Genomic DNA, 16,568 nt, shown 5'->3' with positions numbered 1-16,568 from the left:
AGAGGTCATTGAAAAGACAGGAAAGAAAGAAAAGACCAAAATGGATGTCAGAAGAGACTCTGAAACTTGCTCTCGAATGTCGAGCAGCTAAAGCAAAAGAAGAATTGATGAAGTAAAAGAACTGAACAGAAGATTTCAAAGGGCAGCTCGAGAAGACAAAATAAAGTATTATAATGACATGAGCAAAGAGCTGGAGATGGAAAACCAAAAGGGAAGAACATGCTCGGCATTTCTCAAGTTGAAATAATTGAATAAAAAATTCAAGCCCCGAGTCGCAATAGCGAAGGATTCCATGGGGAAAATATTAAATGATGCAGGTAGCATCAAAAGAAGATGGAAGGAATACACAGAGTCATTAAACCAAAAAGAATTAGTCGATGTTCAACCATTTCAAGAGGTGGCATATGATCAGGAACCGATGGTACTGAAGAAAGAAGTCCAAGCTGCTCTGAAGGCATTGGCGAAAAACAAGGCTTCAGGAATTGATGGAATATCAATTGAGATGTTTCAACAAACAGATGCAGCACTGGAGGTGCTCACTCGTCTATGCCAAGAAATATGGAAGACAGCTTCCTGGCCAACTGACTGGAAGAGATCAATATTTATCCCTATTCCAAGAAAGGTGATCCAACCGAATGTGGAAAGTACAGAACAATATCATTAATATCACACGCAAGCAAAATTTTGCTGAAGATCATTCAAAAACAGCTGCAGCAGTATATCGACAGGGAACTGCCAGAAATTCAGGCCAGTTTCAGAAGAGAACGTGGAACCAGGGATGTCATTGCTGATGTCAGATGGATCCTGGCTGAAAGCAGAGAATACCAGGAGGATGTTTACCTGTGTTTTATTGACTATGCAAAGGCATTTGGCCGTGTGGATCATAACAAATTATGTGTAACATTGGGAAGAATGGGAATTCCAGAACACTTACTTGTGCTCATGAGGAACTTCTACATAGATCAAGAGGCAGTTGTTTGGATAGAACAAGGGGATGCTGATTGGTTTAAAGTCAGGAAAGGTCTGCGTCAGGGTTGTATTCTTTCACCATACCTATTCAATCTGTATGCTGAGCAAATAATACGAGAAGCTGGACTATATGAAGAAGAACGGGGCATCAGGATTGGAGGAAGACTCATTAACAACCTGCGTTATACAGATGACACAACCTTGCTTGCTGAAAGTGAAGAGGATTTGAAGCACCTACTAGTGAAGATCAAAGACCACAGCCTTCAGTATGGATTGCACCTCAACATAAAAGAAAACAAAAATCCTCACAACTGGACCAATAAACAACATCATGGTAAACGGAGAAAAGATTGAAGTTGTCAAGGATTTTCTTTTACTTGGATCCACAATCAATGGCCATGGAAGCAGCAATCAAGAAATCAAAAGACGCATTGCATTGGGTAAATCTGCTACAAAGGATCTCTTCCAAGTTTTGAAAAGCAAAGATGTCACATTGAAGACTAAGGTGCGCCTGACCCAAGCCATGGTATTTTCAATGGCATCATATGCATGCGAAAGCTGGGCAACGAATAAGGAAGACTGAAGAAGAATTGACGCCTTTGAATTGTGGTGTTAGCAAAGAATATTGAATATACCATAGACTGCGAAAAGAACGAACAAGTCTGTCTTGAAAGAAGCCCGGCTAGAATGCTCCTTAGAGGCAAGGATGGCGAGACTGCGTCTTACATACTTTGGACATGTTGTCAGGAGGGATCAATCCCTGGAGAAGGACATCATGCTTGGCAGAGTACAAGGTCAGCGGAAAGGAGGAAGACCCTCAACGAGGTGGATTGACGCAGTGGCTGCAACAATGAGCTCAAGCATAACAGCGATTGTAAGGATGGTTCAGGACCAGGCAGTGTTTCATTCTGTTATGCATAGGGTCACTATGAGTCAGAACCAACTCGACAGCACCTAATAACAACAACAACGTTGCAAGTAATTAGATTTTTTATAATGGTAGATATAAATTTATTTATATACTAAGTTGATAGAAAAAGATTAAGTAAATAGTATAGGTGATATGAAAACACAGCCCCCAAAACAGGTAAAGGTGATGCCAGTGTGGCTGTCAAGGTGAAGAGCTGAGCCCTAGACCAAGACAGTGTGGATTCAAATCCCTCTCTGCCACTTAGGACCGTGGGGCTTGTTGATTTAACCTCTCTGAGCCTCAGTTTCCTTTAACTATAAAGTGGGTGATAGTAGTACGTACCTTGTAGGGTTGCCTTGACAGTTGAGTCCATACAGGGAAAGCATCTAGAATAGCCCCTGGCATATAGTAAGCACTCAGTAAGTCTTTATTCTTATGTGCTATCGGGAACCCCTCAGCTGCGAGTGGGTCATGGGGCCTGGGGAATTGGGAGGGGAGCTGGTTCATATCCATGGCTCCTCCACTTACCTTTCCTTTTGACCTTGCTCCTTCTTGCTACCGTCCCCCTTCTCTCTTCCTTTCTTCTTTGTCCCTTCTCTGTCAGAAATACCTGAGCTTTAGGCCAACCCAGTCCTCCTGGGACAGGGCCCTGCTGCGCTGCATGTTCTGGAGTGGCCTGAGGGGAAGACTGACCTGAAAGGACATCACAGTGTCCTGTCCTCTCAGGACAGGTTGTCATGGTGCTCTTTGACTGGCCTTCCATCCCAACACACAGGGCCTTAGGGCATGGATTTGGACTCTCGACCCACTTCTCTGTCCAAAGCAGCTTTGCAGGGGGCATCCATAACCACACGTGCCATTCTATCCCCTGCCCACAATGGGCCCAAGGTACCTGAGGCGCATCCTCAGCACTGACCTTTGCCATCTCCCCACTCTCTGCCCTGTCCACCCCAGGCCAGAAGCCATGCCTTGCTTTGGTTTCCCACGTACTGGCATCCAGGGGCCTGGTAGAGGGATGGTTGTCTTGACCAGCAGTTCCCCACTCCACAATGATGGTGATGACCCCTGCCTCCCAGGCTAGGCCAAGAGTTCAGTGAGGTGGTGGCAGTGAAGCTACTGCAGGGGGTGGGGCATAGACAACCCCTTGGCAGAGGCTACACTAGGCCATCTTTAGATTCCCAGGGCTCAGCCTCAGATCCCAACACTAGATGCTGGCAAGAGCCAACCCTGAAGTTTCTATGGGAAGTACTTTCATACCAGGGGTCTCACACTGGCAGCCCAAGGGGTCAGCCCTGGCTTTGCCATGTTTTATTTGACTTGCACATATAAAAAAAAAAAAGTTATTGAGCCAACATTTAAATTAATAGGCTCCACATCAAAATACAGACTTTTTTTGGTGGGGGAGGCTTCTCTTGAAAATCAAAAGGTTCAGCATCACTGGACCCACGTACTCACATAGTGATAATGGGCTGCATAACCCCACCCCCACCACCCCCACACCCTGCCGCCCCAGCATTCCCCAGGTGCTCACAGTTCCACCTGGCCCCGTTCCCTCATCTAGGATACCTGCTTGAGCTTATAGGCATTTGAGTTGCCAACCTTGACCTAGGTTTGAGCAAAGGCAGGATCAGTTTTGGGGCCAGGAGCCTTCAAACATCCAGTTGCTGATGGCCTGCTCAGCCATGCATTGCCCACTGAGGAGAAAGGTGATGCCGGGAGACCAAAGCCCAGAAGACCCTGGAGGCTCACAGCTGGCACCAGGCAGATCTTGGCAGCAAGATGCTGGGTTTGGCATAGGGTGTGTTGGGTGTGAGGTGCCTGCAGCACAAGGGAGGTGTGGGTCTGAAGGCCTTTAGAAGAGACTGGAGTTCACTCTGGTGTCAGAATTCTCTGAGGTCACTGGATCAAACTCTTCGCTCAGCACAGGACTCCTACCTCTGCCCAGTCTACCTTCTGCACTCAGTACCAGGCCACCATGACAAGCACCAGGCAGTCACCAGAGACCTTGAAATCAAGAGCCTGTGGCTCCATGACCTTTGCGGAGTGGGGAGAAGAATGAGGGCCCTGGCTTTTCCTTCAGGATTGGCCATATCTGCCTCCTGACTTATGTATGGAACAAAGTGGACCAAAGTTGGGGACATGGAGATTGTTTTGTGGTCCCTCCAGTCTGCCACTGTTGAAACCTTTCCTCCCTGGTTAGACGAGTCTACGAAGAGCTTGGACTCTGAGTGCTTCTCCCATGCAGCTACTGAATTGAGATTTATCATTATTGTCTTGACTAGAAAGGAGATTATAGAATACACTAGACCCACGGGCTTCTCTCCTTTCCTTCTCCTTTCCAGACTACCCCAATGGCATCCGGCTCACGTCTGCCGTCCCCGGCGCAGACATCAAAGTGTTAATAAACTTCAATGCGCCCAATCCTCAAGACCGGAAGAAATTCACTGATGACCTGCGGGAATCCATTGCAGAAGTACAGGAGATGGAGAAGCACAGAATAGAGAGTAAGTCCCAGGTCTTTTGGGGATGAAGAGCCAGAAAACACAGGCTTTTGCCTCCCTCCCTGGTGGCCGTGATAGCAGTCAGAGGCAGATGTGCCTAGGTCTTTTCTAACTTTCTGTACAACCACATAACAGGGCAGCTCTTGGGCCCCAGCCACAGAAAGGAGGCATGGAGGCGGGAGGGGAGGGAAGAGGCCTCCTTGGGGTGGCCTGGATAGGTGGTAGCTGGTGGGAGGTAGGGCTTCTGAGGCCTGACTCAGTCCTGCCCATCAGAGGACCCCTCCAGCTCCCTGGTCACCCCATGTGAAAAGAGCTTCCAAAGTTCTGGAGCTGAGCTTCTTAAGGTTTAGTATGATTATTATTTACTCATCTTCCTGGTGGGGTCTCGGTCATGGCCAACCCCTGGGTCCCATGGATGAGAGCGAGGACGACGATTACGATCCCTCCCTCTCCTGGCTCCACATCTCCCTGGAGGCACATGAGTGTCGCACCTCTGGCCCCACCCTGGTTAGCCCTGACCATCTCCCACCTCAAAGACAGGGAGGTCTTTGTCCACTGTCAGCTCTCACGATTGGAAAGTGACTGCCTTTCCTGCACACCAGAAGGTAGTCTGACCCCTCCCAGCATCTCTTCCTGGGATCTGCTGTCCCTTTCCTTGCGTCCAAGACAGCCACCACACCCACTTTGCCAAGTACAGCCCTCCCTCTTACTTTTTCCCCATTCCAGGTGGATGGCAGTGCAGAGAGTGCCAACCCTGAGCAGAGAGGCTGGGATCCTCAGCATTTCCCTCCTACCACGCACACCTCGACCCCCCCACAGACTGTCCTCTCGTCCATGCCCCTCTCACTGGGCCCCACCCTCTCTATTTCAGCGGAGCTCGAGAAGCAGAAGGGTGTCGTGCGGCCCAGCATATCCCAGTGCTCCAGCCTCAAAAAGGAGTCAGGCAATGGGACTCTGAGCCGGGCCTGCCTGGATGACAGCTATGCCAGCAGTGAAGGCCTCAAGCGCAGCGCCCTCAGCAGCTCCCTAAGGGACCTCTCAGAAGCCGGTAAGAGCTAGGCCTAGAGGCACCTTCCTAGCCCAATGCATGCAGGACTCAGACAGGCGTGTCCGCAGTCAGGGCATGCATTGCGCACCGGGACGGGCCTGCGGTGGAACCAGCAGTGGCAGGGCTCAGAGGGACTACTGTGGGGCTTCCTGTGCCCGCCCCCACCACAGCCAGAGCAGCGCCTGCCAATGCAGGAAGGGCATCCCAGAACGGCAGAGGAAAGCAGGGCCTAATTGTTGTCAAAGGCAAAGGCAGTCTAGCCAAAACAACCTGGGGAGCTCCCCCCATTTTCCTTCTCTTCTTTCAGGAGTTTTTGTTTGTTTATTTGTTAATTATTTTCTGAAATCGCTTCTAACATGGGGAGAGCAGGCCCCGACAGATGTGTACCGTGTACTTTGTGCTGCTGCGTCCCTGTGTTTTATGCTGATGAATGAAATTGAGTGAAGCCCCTCTCAATTGTGTCTGGCGACTCCCCTTTCCTGCTGGTCTTGCTCTCCCTGTGGGGTAGCCTTCTTGGGAACCCTTGTCTCCATCCAGTCCAAAGGTGACTGCCTCCACGGCATGGCTAGGGTCTAGAATGTGAGGGCAAACTCTGGTGGAAGTGTGGTTTTGTTGTTGTTCTTTGTTTTTGTGTGTTTAATTTGCTGCCAGCCACTTACTTAACCCTGAAGCAAGCGGTGCCCCTCCAGTCTCCCAGGTTTCCCAGGTTTAGGGGCACCTTGAGCACCAGAGACCAAGGAGCTTCTGCCAGCTGCCTTTGCCTGCCTCTTTCAGTTAGGGCAGGTGCAGGAGGGTGGTGCAAGAATGCCTGGGTGGGCTGCCTGCAGGTTCTGCTCCAGATTACTCTTCCGTAAGCACTGTCCAAGTGGCCACTGGTGAAGGGTGTAGACCAGCAGTTCCTCAGCCCCTACTAGTCGCAGCCAGCTGGTCAGCTTCTCCCGGAGGAGGCTCCAGGGGGCTGTTATGGCGTGACGAGTCCAACGTTGTGGTTTAGAGGGGACGTTGCTGCTCAGCAGTGTAGGTACCACCTGCCTCGATGCCCAAGCCCTTGTTTGCTGGTAAAACCTTCTCAGGCCAGAGACCAGCGGCCACTCCCTTCCAGGGGGCCTACGCACCCCACTCCAGCCCCACCTCTCAGCCCACCCTAAGACAGCCTGTTCCTGCTGACATCCTGTACCTGCCCCCACCCACCCGCACCACTGCCTCACTTCCGCTTATTCATTTGCCAGAATTTTTTTTTCTTCCTTGAGTTGAACTTTTTTGCTTTGTTTTTATTTTGTCATTTTTCCCCCCCATAGTGAAAATCAGAAATCCATCACCAGCATGATGGTTTAACCTGGGATTTCTCAGCCTTGGCACTGCTGGCACTGAGAGCCGGATGATTTCTCTGTTGTGGGGCTGTTCTGTGCATTGCAGGATGTTTAGCAGCATCCCTGACCTCTACCCCACTGGATAGAGTAGCACAGCCCAGTCCTGACAATCAGGAATGCTTCCTGACATTGCCTGGTGTCCTCTGGGGTCAAATGAGAACTATTGGTCTTATCAGTGCCTTGTTAGACCTGCTGTGCTTAACTGGACTGCTCTGGGCCTCTGCAGGCTGCAGGCCCATGGACCCTGTTTGAGTTTGCACAGTGTGGTAGTCTTGCCCTCAGTGTTCCCTGAGGAAGTCCCTGGGAGCCCTGTTCAGCCCCTCTCAAAAGGCAGGGGCCATGCGGGAACTGAGGCCCTCAGAGCAAGCCACACCCACTCCAGGTCCCAGGATCGTATCTTGAGCTGCCTCCTCCCAGGCCCTTTGCTGTCACTTCTCTGCCAGAGCTTAGGGATTGACAGAGCCTGCATAGGCAGGCCCACCCATCGGAGGGGTGGCGTTCCAAGGGTTGACTACTTTCCATTTATCATTATTATTGCCATTATTATTTGAGGATCCTGGGTTTGGGGATTCTCAGGGATTGAATCTTCTCTGAGCCCTAAGCCACAATGAAAAAAAACCCTGGGAAAAGATCCCAGAGAGCCTCTGCAGCCAGGAAGTTTGGAGGGTGAGGTGCGGTGGGTGTTTGGATCCAGGCAGCTGCCCAGGCCCTGGACTTGGGAGAGGCTGTCTTTGATCTCTCCAAAGGGAGATGGGCAAAGGTCAGGAGGCTTCCCAGAAAGATGCTCAGAGATACAGAATTCTATGCTCTGGATGAGGTTAGGTGCCATGAGCTCTCCTGAGGCTGTGGTCATTCCCACCTCACCCCACCATGGCTCTCACTGCAGTCACCATGAGAGCCTGACACTACGATGAGCTTATTAGGAAGAGGCAAGGCCAGGGGCAGCCTCTCCCCTCAGAGTAGGGGGCCCTTGGAGCACTCCCCTCAGACCTGGGACCCATATGTCCATCAAGAAGACGACCCACCACGGATATCTCCCCAGCCCGGCAGGAACCTTGGGAACTGATGTGGCTGTCACGGTTGGAGGCCCAGGAGTAAGCCCATCAGGAAACGTCTCTGGGGAGCCACTGACATTCCAAGAGGTAGATGAAAGGACCCAGGCTCTGGTCCCAGCTCCACAAGTGTGAGCCAGGAGGCCTTTCTGATGTCTCTAAGCCATGGTTTCCTTCGGCCCAGGCTGCCCATGCTCATATCAGTGGCACCAGTCCCCTGCTGACCTGCACTTTTGCCTCCAAGATCAATGACCCAGCAAGGACCGCAGAAACAGAGATGGACAGGCCTTGGCTCCTGCCCCCCAGATCAGTCAAGTCAAGGTGCACATCAGCAAAAGGCCCCCTGCAGGCCCTTTGCACATCCCCAGCTAAGCTGCCCAGCACCAAGTTCCCACAGGGAGGGTGTCTTCTGAGGTCACAGGCACTGCCTGCACCAAGTGACCACTGCGTTGGGTGCCTCTGGCAGTGCAGAGGTGAAGACTGCTCTGTTCTGCAGCCAGGTTGCCCCATCTGGCAGAGTTGATGGCTTCTGGAGGACACCAGGCGGTGACAGGTGCTGGTGGCGGGTCAGTAAAGCAGTGCCTGCTGCCACACGATGGGTGCTCTACAGGTGAAATGGCCCCTTGGCCACCTGTCCAGAGGCACAGATAGGCAGAGGGAAGGGCTGTGCTCAGGATGGCCATGAATTGCATGTCTTAGAAGAGAACTATGAATGTCCCTTCTCTCACCCCAGCCACATGACTCTACATCAAACAGAGTCCACATCAGGGCATGGTTCAGCACCTGGATTCTGGAGTCAGCCTGGACAGGTTCATCTCCCAGCTCTATGCTCATTAGCTGCCCAATTCTGGCCAGGCTACAGCTCTAGACCTCAGTTTCTTCAACTGTGAAATGGAGACAATCACAGTTCCACCCTCACAGGATTGCTGTGAGAAACAGTCAATGCACGTGGCACACTTAGAGCAGTGTCTGGCACAAGGTGAGCTCAGTGTGTGTGACTGTCACTGTGGTGGTTACTGAGCATGTACACTTATGTGGCCCCAGCACTCCTGTGGGCCACAGAGGGAGACCCTTCGGCTAAGAGCCTGCCACGTCCTATCCCGGCTCTGAGGAAGAAAGGGAAGGCTATGAGTAGCAGCCTGACAAAGGAACTGTGCTGGGAGCTCCTACCAGACTAATGGTTCCTGATGCCGCTGCTACCTGCAGCTGATGGCCCTGGTCTGGCTCTAGGAGGGTGTTGATTCGGGTGGAGCTCACCAGAGGCTAGTGCAGGACCCAGTGATGGGGAGGATGGTGTTGAGGGCCAGGCGGGTATCCTGGTGTGTGCACATGGTGGGGTGAGCCTCTACATGGCTGCCTTACCTCATTAGCACATGTGTTTGAGCAGGTGTGATAGACAGTGTGTATGTGTGTCGGCACATATGTGCACAGACATGGACCTGAGTTGTAGTGGGCAGGCATGTTTATGAGTGTGCCTGTGAGTACAGGGAACTCAGGCGCTTGAGTGCAAAGAGAGCTCCTATATGATCACCCCACATCCCATGCTGATCTGAGAAGTTGAGAAGATGCATTTTAAGAAACTTGATTACTCCAAGACATCCAAGTTAAAGCTCTCCTACGTCTTGGCCGCAGTGGGCAGAAGTGGGAGGAGGAAGGCACCATGGTGAGGCCCAAAGGATCCAGAGACATACTCTTTTCCATCCAGCACTTGGCCAGTGGCCCTGGTCTAGCTCTGGCGAGCAGCGCCTTTCACCCCAGAAGCTGAGGGATGTGGACAACTAAGAGGCACATAGCAGTCTCTTCCTTTTTCCAGGACCCTGGGCTGGCCGGGCTTTGGTCCATCTTGGAAGGCAGTGTGGCCCAGTTTTCTGGTCTGAGAGGTAGGCAGGCAGCCCTGGGTTGAACCTGGCTATTAGACTTGCTTACTGTGGGAATGGGCCTGTTAGTTCACCTTTCATAGCCTCAGTCTTCTCTTCAACACAGACATAGTGATAATGTCTATGGCATCATTGTGGGCCTTAAACGAGAAGATTAATATGTCTAGGACATGACTCACGGTTAATATTACATAGATGGAACCCTCCAGAAAGTCAAGTTGGGAAGGCCATTCTCTGCCCCCTCTTCCCATCCTCACTCCCAGAGAGCTGGATAGAGACCAGACCCCTAAGGTTGGACACCCACAGTGTGCCAGGCTGGATGTCCTGCAGAAATCCGTGGAGAATTCCTCCAAAGAGATGTGGAGGCCACGGATGGCCCCTGAGCACCGAGAGCAAGAGGAAGACCTGGCCATGCTTGCGTACAGCCACACATACTGAGTGCTCCTTCCTGTATGCCACACGCTGGGGACTAAGGAAGACATCAGCAGTGGGACCTCACAGTGTAGGGAGGGCTTTGCGGCATCCTGGGGAGTGATGCCGACAGAGGAGAAAGAGGGCTTCAGGGCCTTGGCCTGGGAGGACGTTCTCCATCAGCCCTGACGCTGCACAAACCAAGTACTCCACCCCCAGAGGCACCTGCACGTTTGAACACTCCTAGAGAAAAAGAGGACACGAAGTTTAGCTTTGTCTTAACCATTAAAACCCCACCCTGCCAAAAAAGACTATATATATGTGTGTATGTGTGTGTGTGTATATATATATGAAATCCACTAAAAGTCAGGGCTATTCCAGGATCATTTTTTGTTTGTTAATTATCGGAGAAGCTGTCCTCATCCCACCCACCCCCTCGGCAACTGAGACAAGCCTGGCATCAGCAGCAGAAGGTGAACAGACTCATGTTTGGCATCAGGCCCCAGCTGTGCATAAGCCTCAACCCACCAGAAAGCCCCCTCCCCACAGACCACTATATCCAGGAGAAGGGGTATAAAGCTGGAGATGTTTTAAAATTTTGTCTTTTGTTTTTTGCTTTTTAAAAGGTCTGTTGTCTTTTTAAAAAAAAAAACTCGTTACTGCACTGCTTTTGGCTTCCCCCACTGAGCCTCCTTCTCCAACCCACCCACTCCTGGCACCTGCAGGCAGATAGGCCCCGGTACCTGAGCCTGCGGCCTAGTTGAGTCCCGCCATCGCTCCCCAGTAGCAGTGCCAGGCTGTGTGGCAGCAGCGGCAGCAGCTCAGTGCCAGGGAGGCAGCAACTCCCAGTCTCGTGTCTGTGTCTAACCTCTGGTATTGCATGTTCTGGGCAGGGAAGCGAGGGCGTCGCAGCAGTGCGGGATCGCTAGAGAGCAATGTGGAAGTAAGTAGGAAGCACCTACGTCCAGCTGGCTGTCGTGTTGCCTCCCCAACCCTTGGTTTATATCTGTTGTCCTTTTTTTGTTTGTTTGTTATCTCCTCCTTCCTCCTACCACACACAGATGCAGACGCAGACACGTGCCCTCCCCCACCCTGCCTGCCTCAGCCCCGTGCATGCTGGCTTCTCCTCTGTGCCTAGAAACACCTGTGCCTTTCATCAGCTTGTTCCAGATGGAACGGTGGGGGGTGGTTCTGGTTTTTGTGTTTTAGTTTCCGCTTAACCCCCATCCCGTACGGTGCCTGAGCATGGTTAACCATCCCAGCTTTCTGACACCCTCCCCGGGGTCCCCAGCCAGGCCAGCACGGCCCCGACGCGGGCAGGTTCCGGTCGCTGTGGCACCCTACTCACCCAACCACTCTTGCTGTTGGATGTTTTTGCTGAACTCTCAACTTCCATGCTCTGCCATCCCCATCGCTTCCTTTCTGGAGTTTCAATTGCTGTGTGTTTGCAGTCATGACACCATGGAATTGCTTAGCTAGCTCGTGGGAGGAGGAAAGCCTGGAGAGACAGGAAATTCAGTGTGGATTTCATGAGATTTCATTCATCCTCAAACCATCTATATATTACTGTTCACATCTCAACCTCATCCTGCAGATCTTTTTCTGTTTCCTTCTCTTTCCTTGTTTCGTTTGCAGTAGATAGTTGCAGTGAATGCCTAGGCAGTGCCCCTCACCCAAAGGACAAGGTTCCCTGATCCTACCTGTCCCCATCACCACCTTCCCAGAAGCCTTAGAACCCAGACAGACTGCACAGATGTCTCTGGGTCAGTTAAGAGGACCCAGGAGAGACCAGGGTGCCATTTCAGCAGGCTCTGGGTTCCTTTTCCATGCGCACTAGGCCTTCCCCACTTCACTCACGACCAGCAGCTCACAGACACCCCCAAATAGTCATTTGGATCTGAAGCCCCAGGCAGGCTTCCAGTTACAAAACACTTGGAGAAAGAGCAGAAGTCTGCTACTGATGAACAGAAAGGGGGTGCCCTCTCCTCTGCTCCCCACTTTTGTCACTAGAAGGCTGCTTCTCAAGGTCCCTCCAGCCCCCTTTCCCCTAGCTGTCCTGCCAGTTAGCATGAGAGCAGGTGGGGCCTGAATCAGCTTCACCCAGCCCTGCCTTCTGTAGCCAGTGAGTTGAACTAAGGCTTAGCAGTCAGTGGGTGAACTCTACATTTTTTTAAAAAATCATTCTGACCTAAGTACTTTAAGATCTTTTAATTTTGATTTCTATGAATTTCCTTTTTAGGGGTCCATCATTAGCAGTCCTCACATGCGCCGGAGAGCTACATCAACACGAGAGTGTCCATCTCGCCCACACCAGACTATGCCTAATTCATCCTCCCTCCTGGGCTCTTTATTTGGTAGCAAGAGAGGGAAGGCCCCTCCCCAGGCCCACCCATCCTCAGCCCCTCCCCAGCCACCCCCCCACCCACCAATCCTGCCCCACCCACAGCACTCTTCGGCCAGCCATCACCAGGGGCCCGCAGATGGCCAAACGCAGGCCCAGGTGCATGGGCACCACTCCCAGTACTGCCACATGCAGCAGAACCCACCCCCCTACCACCACCACCACCACTACCACCCCCCTCAACATATCCAGCATGCACACCAGTACCACCATGGCCCCCACGGGGGGCACCCACCCTATGTGGCCCATGCTCATGGCCACCCACCGCTGTCCTCGGCCCAGATGGGACATGCAGCACATCACCACGGGCAGCCACCCGCCCCGCCACCCCCCACCAGCAGCAAGGCCAAACCCAGCGGTATCAGCACAATTGTGTAGACAGCCTGGGCAGGGGGGTCCCAGACTCCCTGGAACAACTGCACACCACATAGAGGCACACCCAGGAGGCAGCTAGCCTCAGACCAAACCCAGGGCACTTCTGTTTCCAGCTCTCCCCTCTGCTCCCCACAGCCTAGATGGAGCCCCATAAGCCTCAGGGCTAGTGTTTTAGGGAACAAAGCTCCTGACTTGATTTAGTGTTGGCGCCCTGGGCTCCATTCACCTCAGCCCGGGGGATGGGCCTCAGCCACCATCAGCCTTGAAACGGTGCCACCTGCCAAGTAGATGTTGAACTGCCTTCCACCCCCCACTTCAGCCCTCAGCTCTCTGCTCCCTAATTTTACAGGCATATGAAAACCCAACCTAGAAAAAGAAGAAGTGAGATACAAAAAAAAAAAAAGACAAAACAAAACAAACACCCAAAACTTGCTGCATTATTGCTCTTTTATTAACAATGGGCAAAAATTTAAGTAGACCTGATATGGTTGATGAAAGTACGTAAGTAAACTTTATATAATATAAATATATAAATATATAAATAAATATATATATATACTGTATAGGTAGTATTTGTGTGTGAAAGGCAGATGTTTCAGTCCACAAAATTAGCAATATAGACTTTACAAGGAATTTCATTTACCTGATAGAAAGACAGTACCTTAGAGGAGTGTGTGAGAGAGTAGACCAAAAACTTCAATGCTAGGAAAAAATTCAGATACTTCCATATTTTCATAAAAAGAAGAGAAGTCCCTCCAGGACTGGCTCAAATCTTTACGCAATCATTACTAACTGTGCCAAGTAACATAGCATCTAACTGTTTAAAAATTCCAATATTGCTTTGTATAAATCCTTATTTTATTAACAGAATACTATCATAAATAATCAGTATTATAACTGCTCTGTTATTTCAGGTAAGCAAATAGATAAAATGCAGTAAACTTTACAGTAGCACTTGGGACAACTAGTTAAGAACTGGTTGTCTTAGAATATTGGTTACACAGACTCTTAGACACTTTAATGGCTGCGATAACTGTGAACTTCCATGATCCATGTTTCTTTTGTACACATATGATTTAACGCACACTCATTCCCAGTCCTTTGTGAGGGGCACCCATACACAGCAGAAGTATTCATCTCCAACATGAAAATGGCCAACCCTCATCCTTGCCTCCCCAACACCATAACTTACTCATCTTGTTTCCAGCCGCCACAGGCAGAAGCCCCCGGAGAGTGTTTCCACTGGGAAGCACTCTCGAACATGAAGGCTGATGTTTAGCATTTAGCAGCCCAGGGCGGTGTGTGTGTTTTCCGTTTTGTTTCTGAGTGGTAGCAGTGATCATTGTAATTCCATGTAGCCATGTGCTAGCAGAACACCTATGTCATCACTGTGGCCCATCTGACCCCGGCCGACGAGTGCCCGGCCCTTGCCAGGCGAAGCCCCGCTGCCTTCTCATGGTCCAGTTAACTGCCAGGGCATCACATGACTCTCAGCTGTGCTCTTGTTGCTTCTGTGTTGTGGTGACACCTCCGAATTCTGTGCCTGAGTCACACATGGGCCATACTTTGTAGTTTCAGCCTTTCGAACCACTGCAGCCACCCGTGCTTTGCTCCTAAGCCGCAGGACCCGAGGACTGCCCAGTGGCCCCTGCCCAGGCGGAGAGCCCTTTCAGAAAGGGCGAAGCTAAAACATGACTCTGCGGGCCACAGGCACGCGGCCCCGCTTTCAGTGTACAACGCGGAGCGCGGTGGCTGGACTGCAGCAAGAGAGGGAAAGTTCACCTCTGGCTTTGGGTCACTCTGGCTGGACGGTTGGGGGTTTTGCCAATGTCCCTGCCCTCCCACCCCCTTTGTCATATCATTGAGATCACCATACCAGCAAATCTGCGAACTGAGCACTTTGTTAATCTTCACAGACAGCAAATACAGCAATCTAGAGTTTAGCCTTTTTTAAAAAGTGTGGCTTTAACCTGCCTACCTTTGTCTTCCCATCGATGTAGTATTTCTTTCTTTGGCATCTGCTCTGAAAGAGAGAAATAAGAAGCATGTGTATTTCTGATTTGGTCCAGGCCGGGTTGGTGGGAGGCAACATGGTTTCATCAACTCTGAAATTCTTTGGTTTTCCTCAAAAGTCAGGCCCCTTGAGGCACTGTCTGTCTTGCAGTTTACAAGACGTTGTTTCTGACCAGGAAGAGCAGGGTTGTACTGCATGTCATTGACGTCAGCTGTGTGAGGCTACACTCTGTGTGTTGTAGATTTGCAAATATATCAGTGTTACTGTTGACAAATAGTTGAAGTAAAGTGATAACATATTAAATATGTCAGCTTTTCTTCACCCTCTGTACCAATGGTAGAGTCTAACTGTAAACTTTAGGTTGTTCCAGAAAAGATGTGGACTGTTTGGTACAACATTGCTGTTTCCGAAAGGGCATCGTGAATGAAAAGACAAACAGAACAAAAAGAGCAAACAAGAAATCCAGTGGAGGGGTCTTGCTGTCCTGTGTGCTGCAGGGACCATCAGGAATACTCACCCTCCAGAATTATTGGCAGTGTGTCCCGAAGCTTTGTTTGGGGCGCAGGAGGACTGGATCTAGTGAAAAGGGCTAAACAGATTAGATTTCTTCCCATGTTTCCAACTTTATACAGTGGATTGGGTACAGGTCAATGAGATTTCATCATTATTTATGTTTTATTTCCAAGCTTATCGTGAGAAGTGCTTCTAGAAGGCATGTTGTTTGATTAAGGAGGGTGGAATCATGCTGCCCAAAATCTTGTTTGGAAAGCAAAAGCTGCTAACAAACTGGCATCCGCCGTGTTGCTTTCATGGGGTTGTACCCTACAGATCCCAAACAGTCACTTCCCCTGTCTCTCACTCCCCTGGATAGGAAGACGAAGGAGGCCGAGGGCCACAGGGATGTTTGAGTCATCCTTTCTTACTGTCAGGAAATGCTTGGAACATTTTTCTCAAGTTGCACAGATTATTTCAATTATATAGCAGTTTCTGACAGGAGCAGGAGATCTTAGAAGTAGCTGGTAACATGATCTTTTCTGGGACAACAATTAAATCATGTATTTGTATTTTTTTAAGCTTATGAATGAATTGTACAACAATGTAAAAATAAAGTTCGTCCTAATACGATGTGCACACCTTGCTTAAAAATGTCTTCAGTCATCCAGTGTAGAGCGATTTTTCCCATCATGCACTGCATGCAGCAGAAGCCTCCTGTTTTTCTTTACACTGAACTGAAAAGACAGCAGATATTTAACAGTGACTCTAGGTGTCTGCTCAGCGTTCCCTAGGAAGCTGTGTCTCTGCAGGTAAGCATGCATCTTACAGTTTTCCTTGTAAAATATCAGCACCCTTCCTGCCTGAAAAATGAGTAATTTTGTAAGTCTTTTAAATAGCAGCAACAATAATCAAGAAAAGAGATTCCAGAATTAGAGGGACATGGGGGTGGTGAACACGGGACAAGCAGGAGGAATGGACACCTTTCTCAGCTTGTACACAGTGTGCACACTAGTGTAACTGCTCTGTCTGCAGGCACATCGAGGTGACATACCATATCTGTCTCCTCTTAGGAACTGTCATTTACCTTCGAGTTGTTTTAAACTATTAGAATCAGGTCTTGAATGCAGACTGCTCAAAGACTTCAA

General features: G+C 50.3%; 1 protein-coding gene across 8 annotated transcripts in view; it reads left to right on the top strand.

The window, feature by feature from the left end:
* Positions 1-13,349, top strand: part of IQSEC1 (IQ motif and Sec7 domain ArfGEF 1) — a 154,448-nt gene extending 141,099 nt beyond the window's left edge. For 7 of the 8 annotated variants that reach the window (XM_064274809.1, XM_064274806.1, XM_064274810.1 and 4 more), the window contains 4 exons: positions 4,222-4,383; positions 5,252-5,428; positions 11,032-11,081; positions 12,378-13,349. In XM_064274809.1, the coding sequence (XP_064130879.1) occupies positions 4,222-4,383; positions 5,252-5,428; positions 11,032-11,081; positions 12,378-12,917 (929 nt within the window). In that variant the 3' untranslated portion in view covers positions 12,918-13,349. The remainder of the gene's footprint in view (positions 1-4,221; positions 4,384-5,251; positions 5,429-11,031; positions 11,082-12,377) is intronic. The other variant, XM_010589933.3, reaches the window with a different exon arrangement.
* Positions 13,350-16,568: the final 3,219 nt, after the last annotated feature.

The sequence above is a fragment of the Loxodonta africana genome, chromosome 22, assembly GCF_030014295.1.
Source record: "Loxodonta africana isolate mLoxAfr1 chromosome 22, mLoxAfr1.hap2, whole genome shotgun sequence".
Taxonomy (NCBI): Eukaryota; Metazoa; Chordata; class Mammalia; order Proboscidea; family Elephantidae; genus Loxodonta; species Loxodonta africana.
The sequence above is the reverse complement of the archived record's forward strand: the minus strand, read 5'-3'. Positions and strand labels throughout refer to the sequence as shown.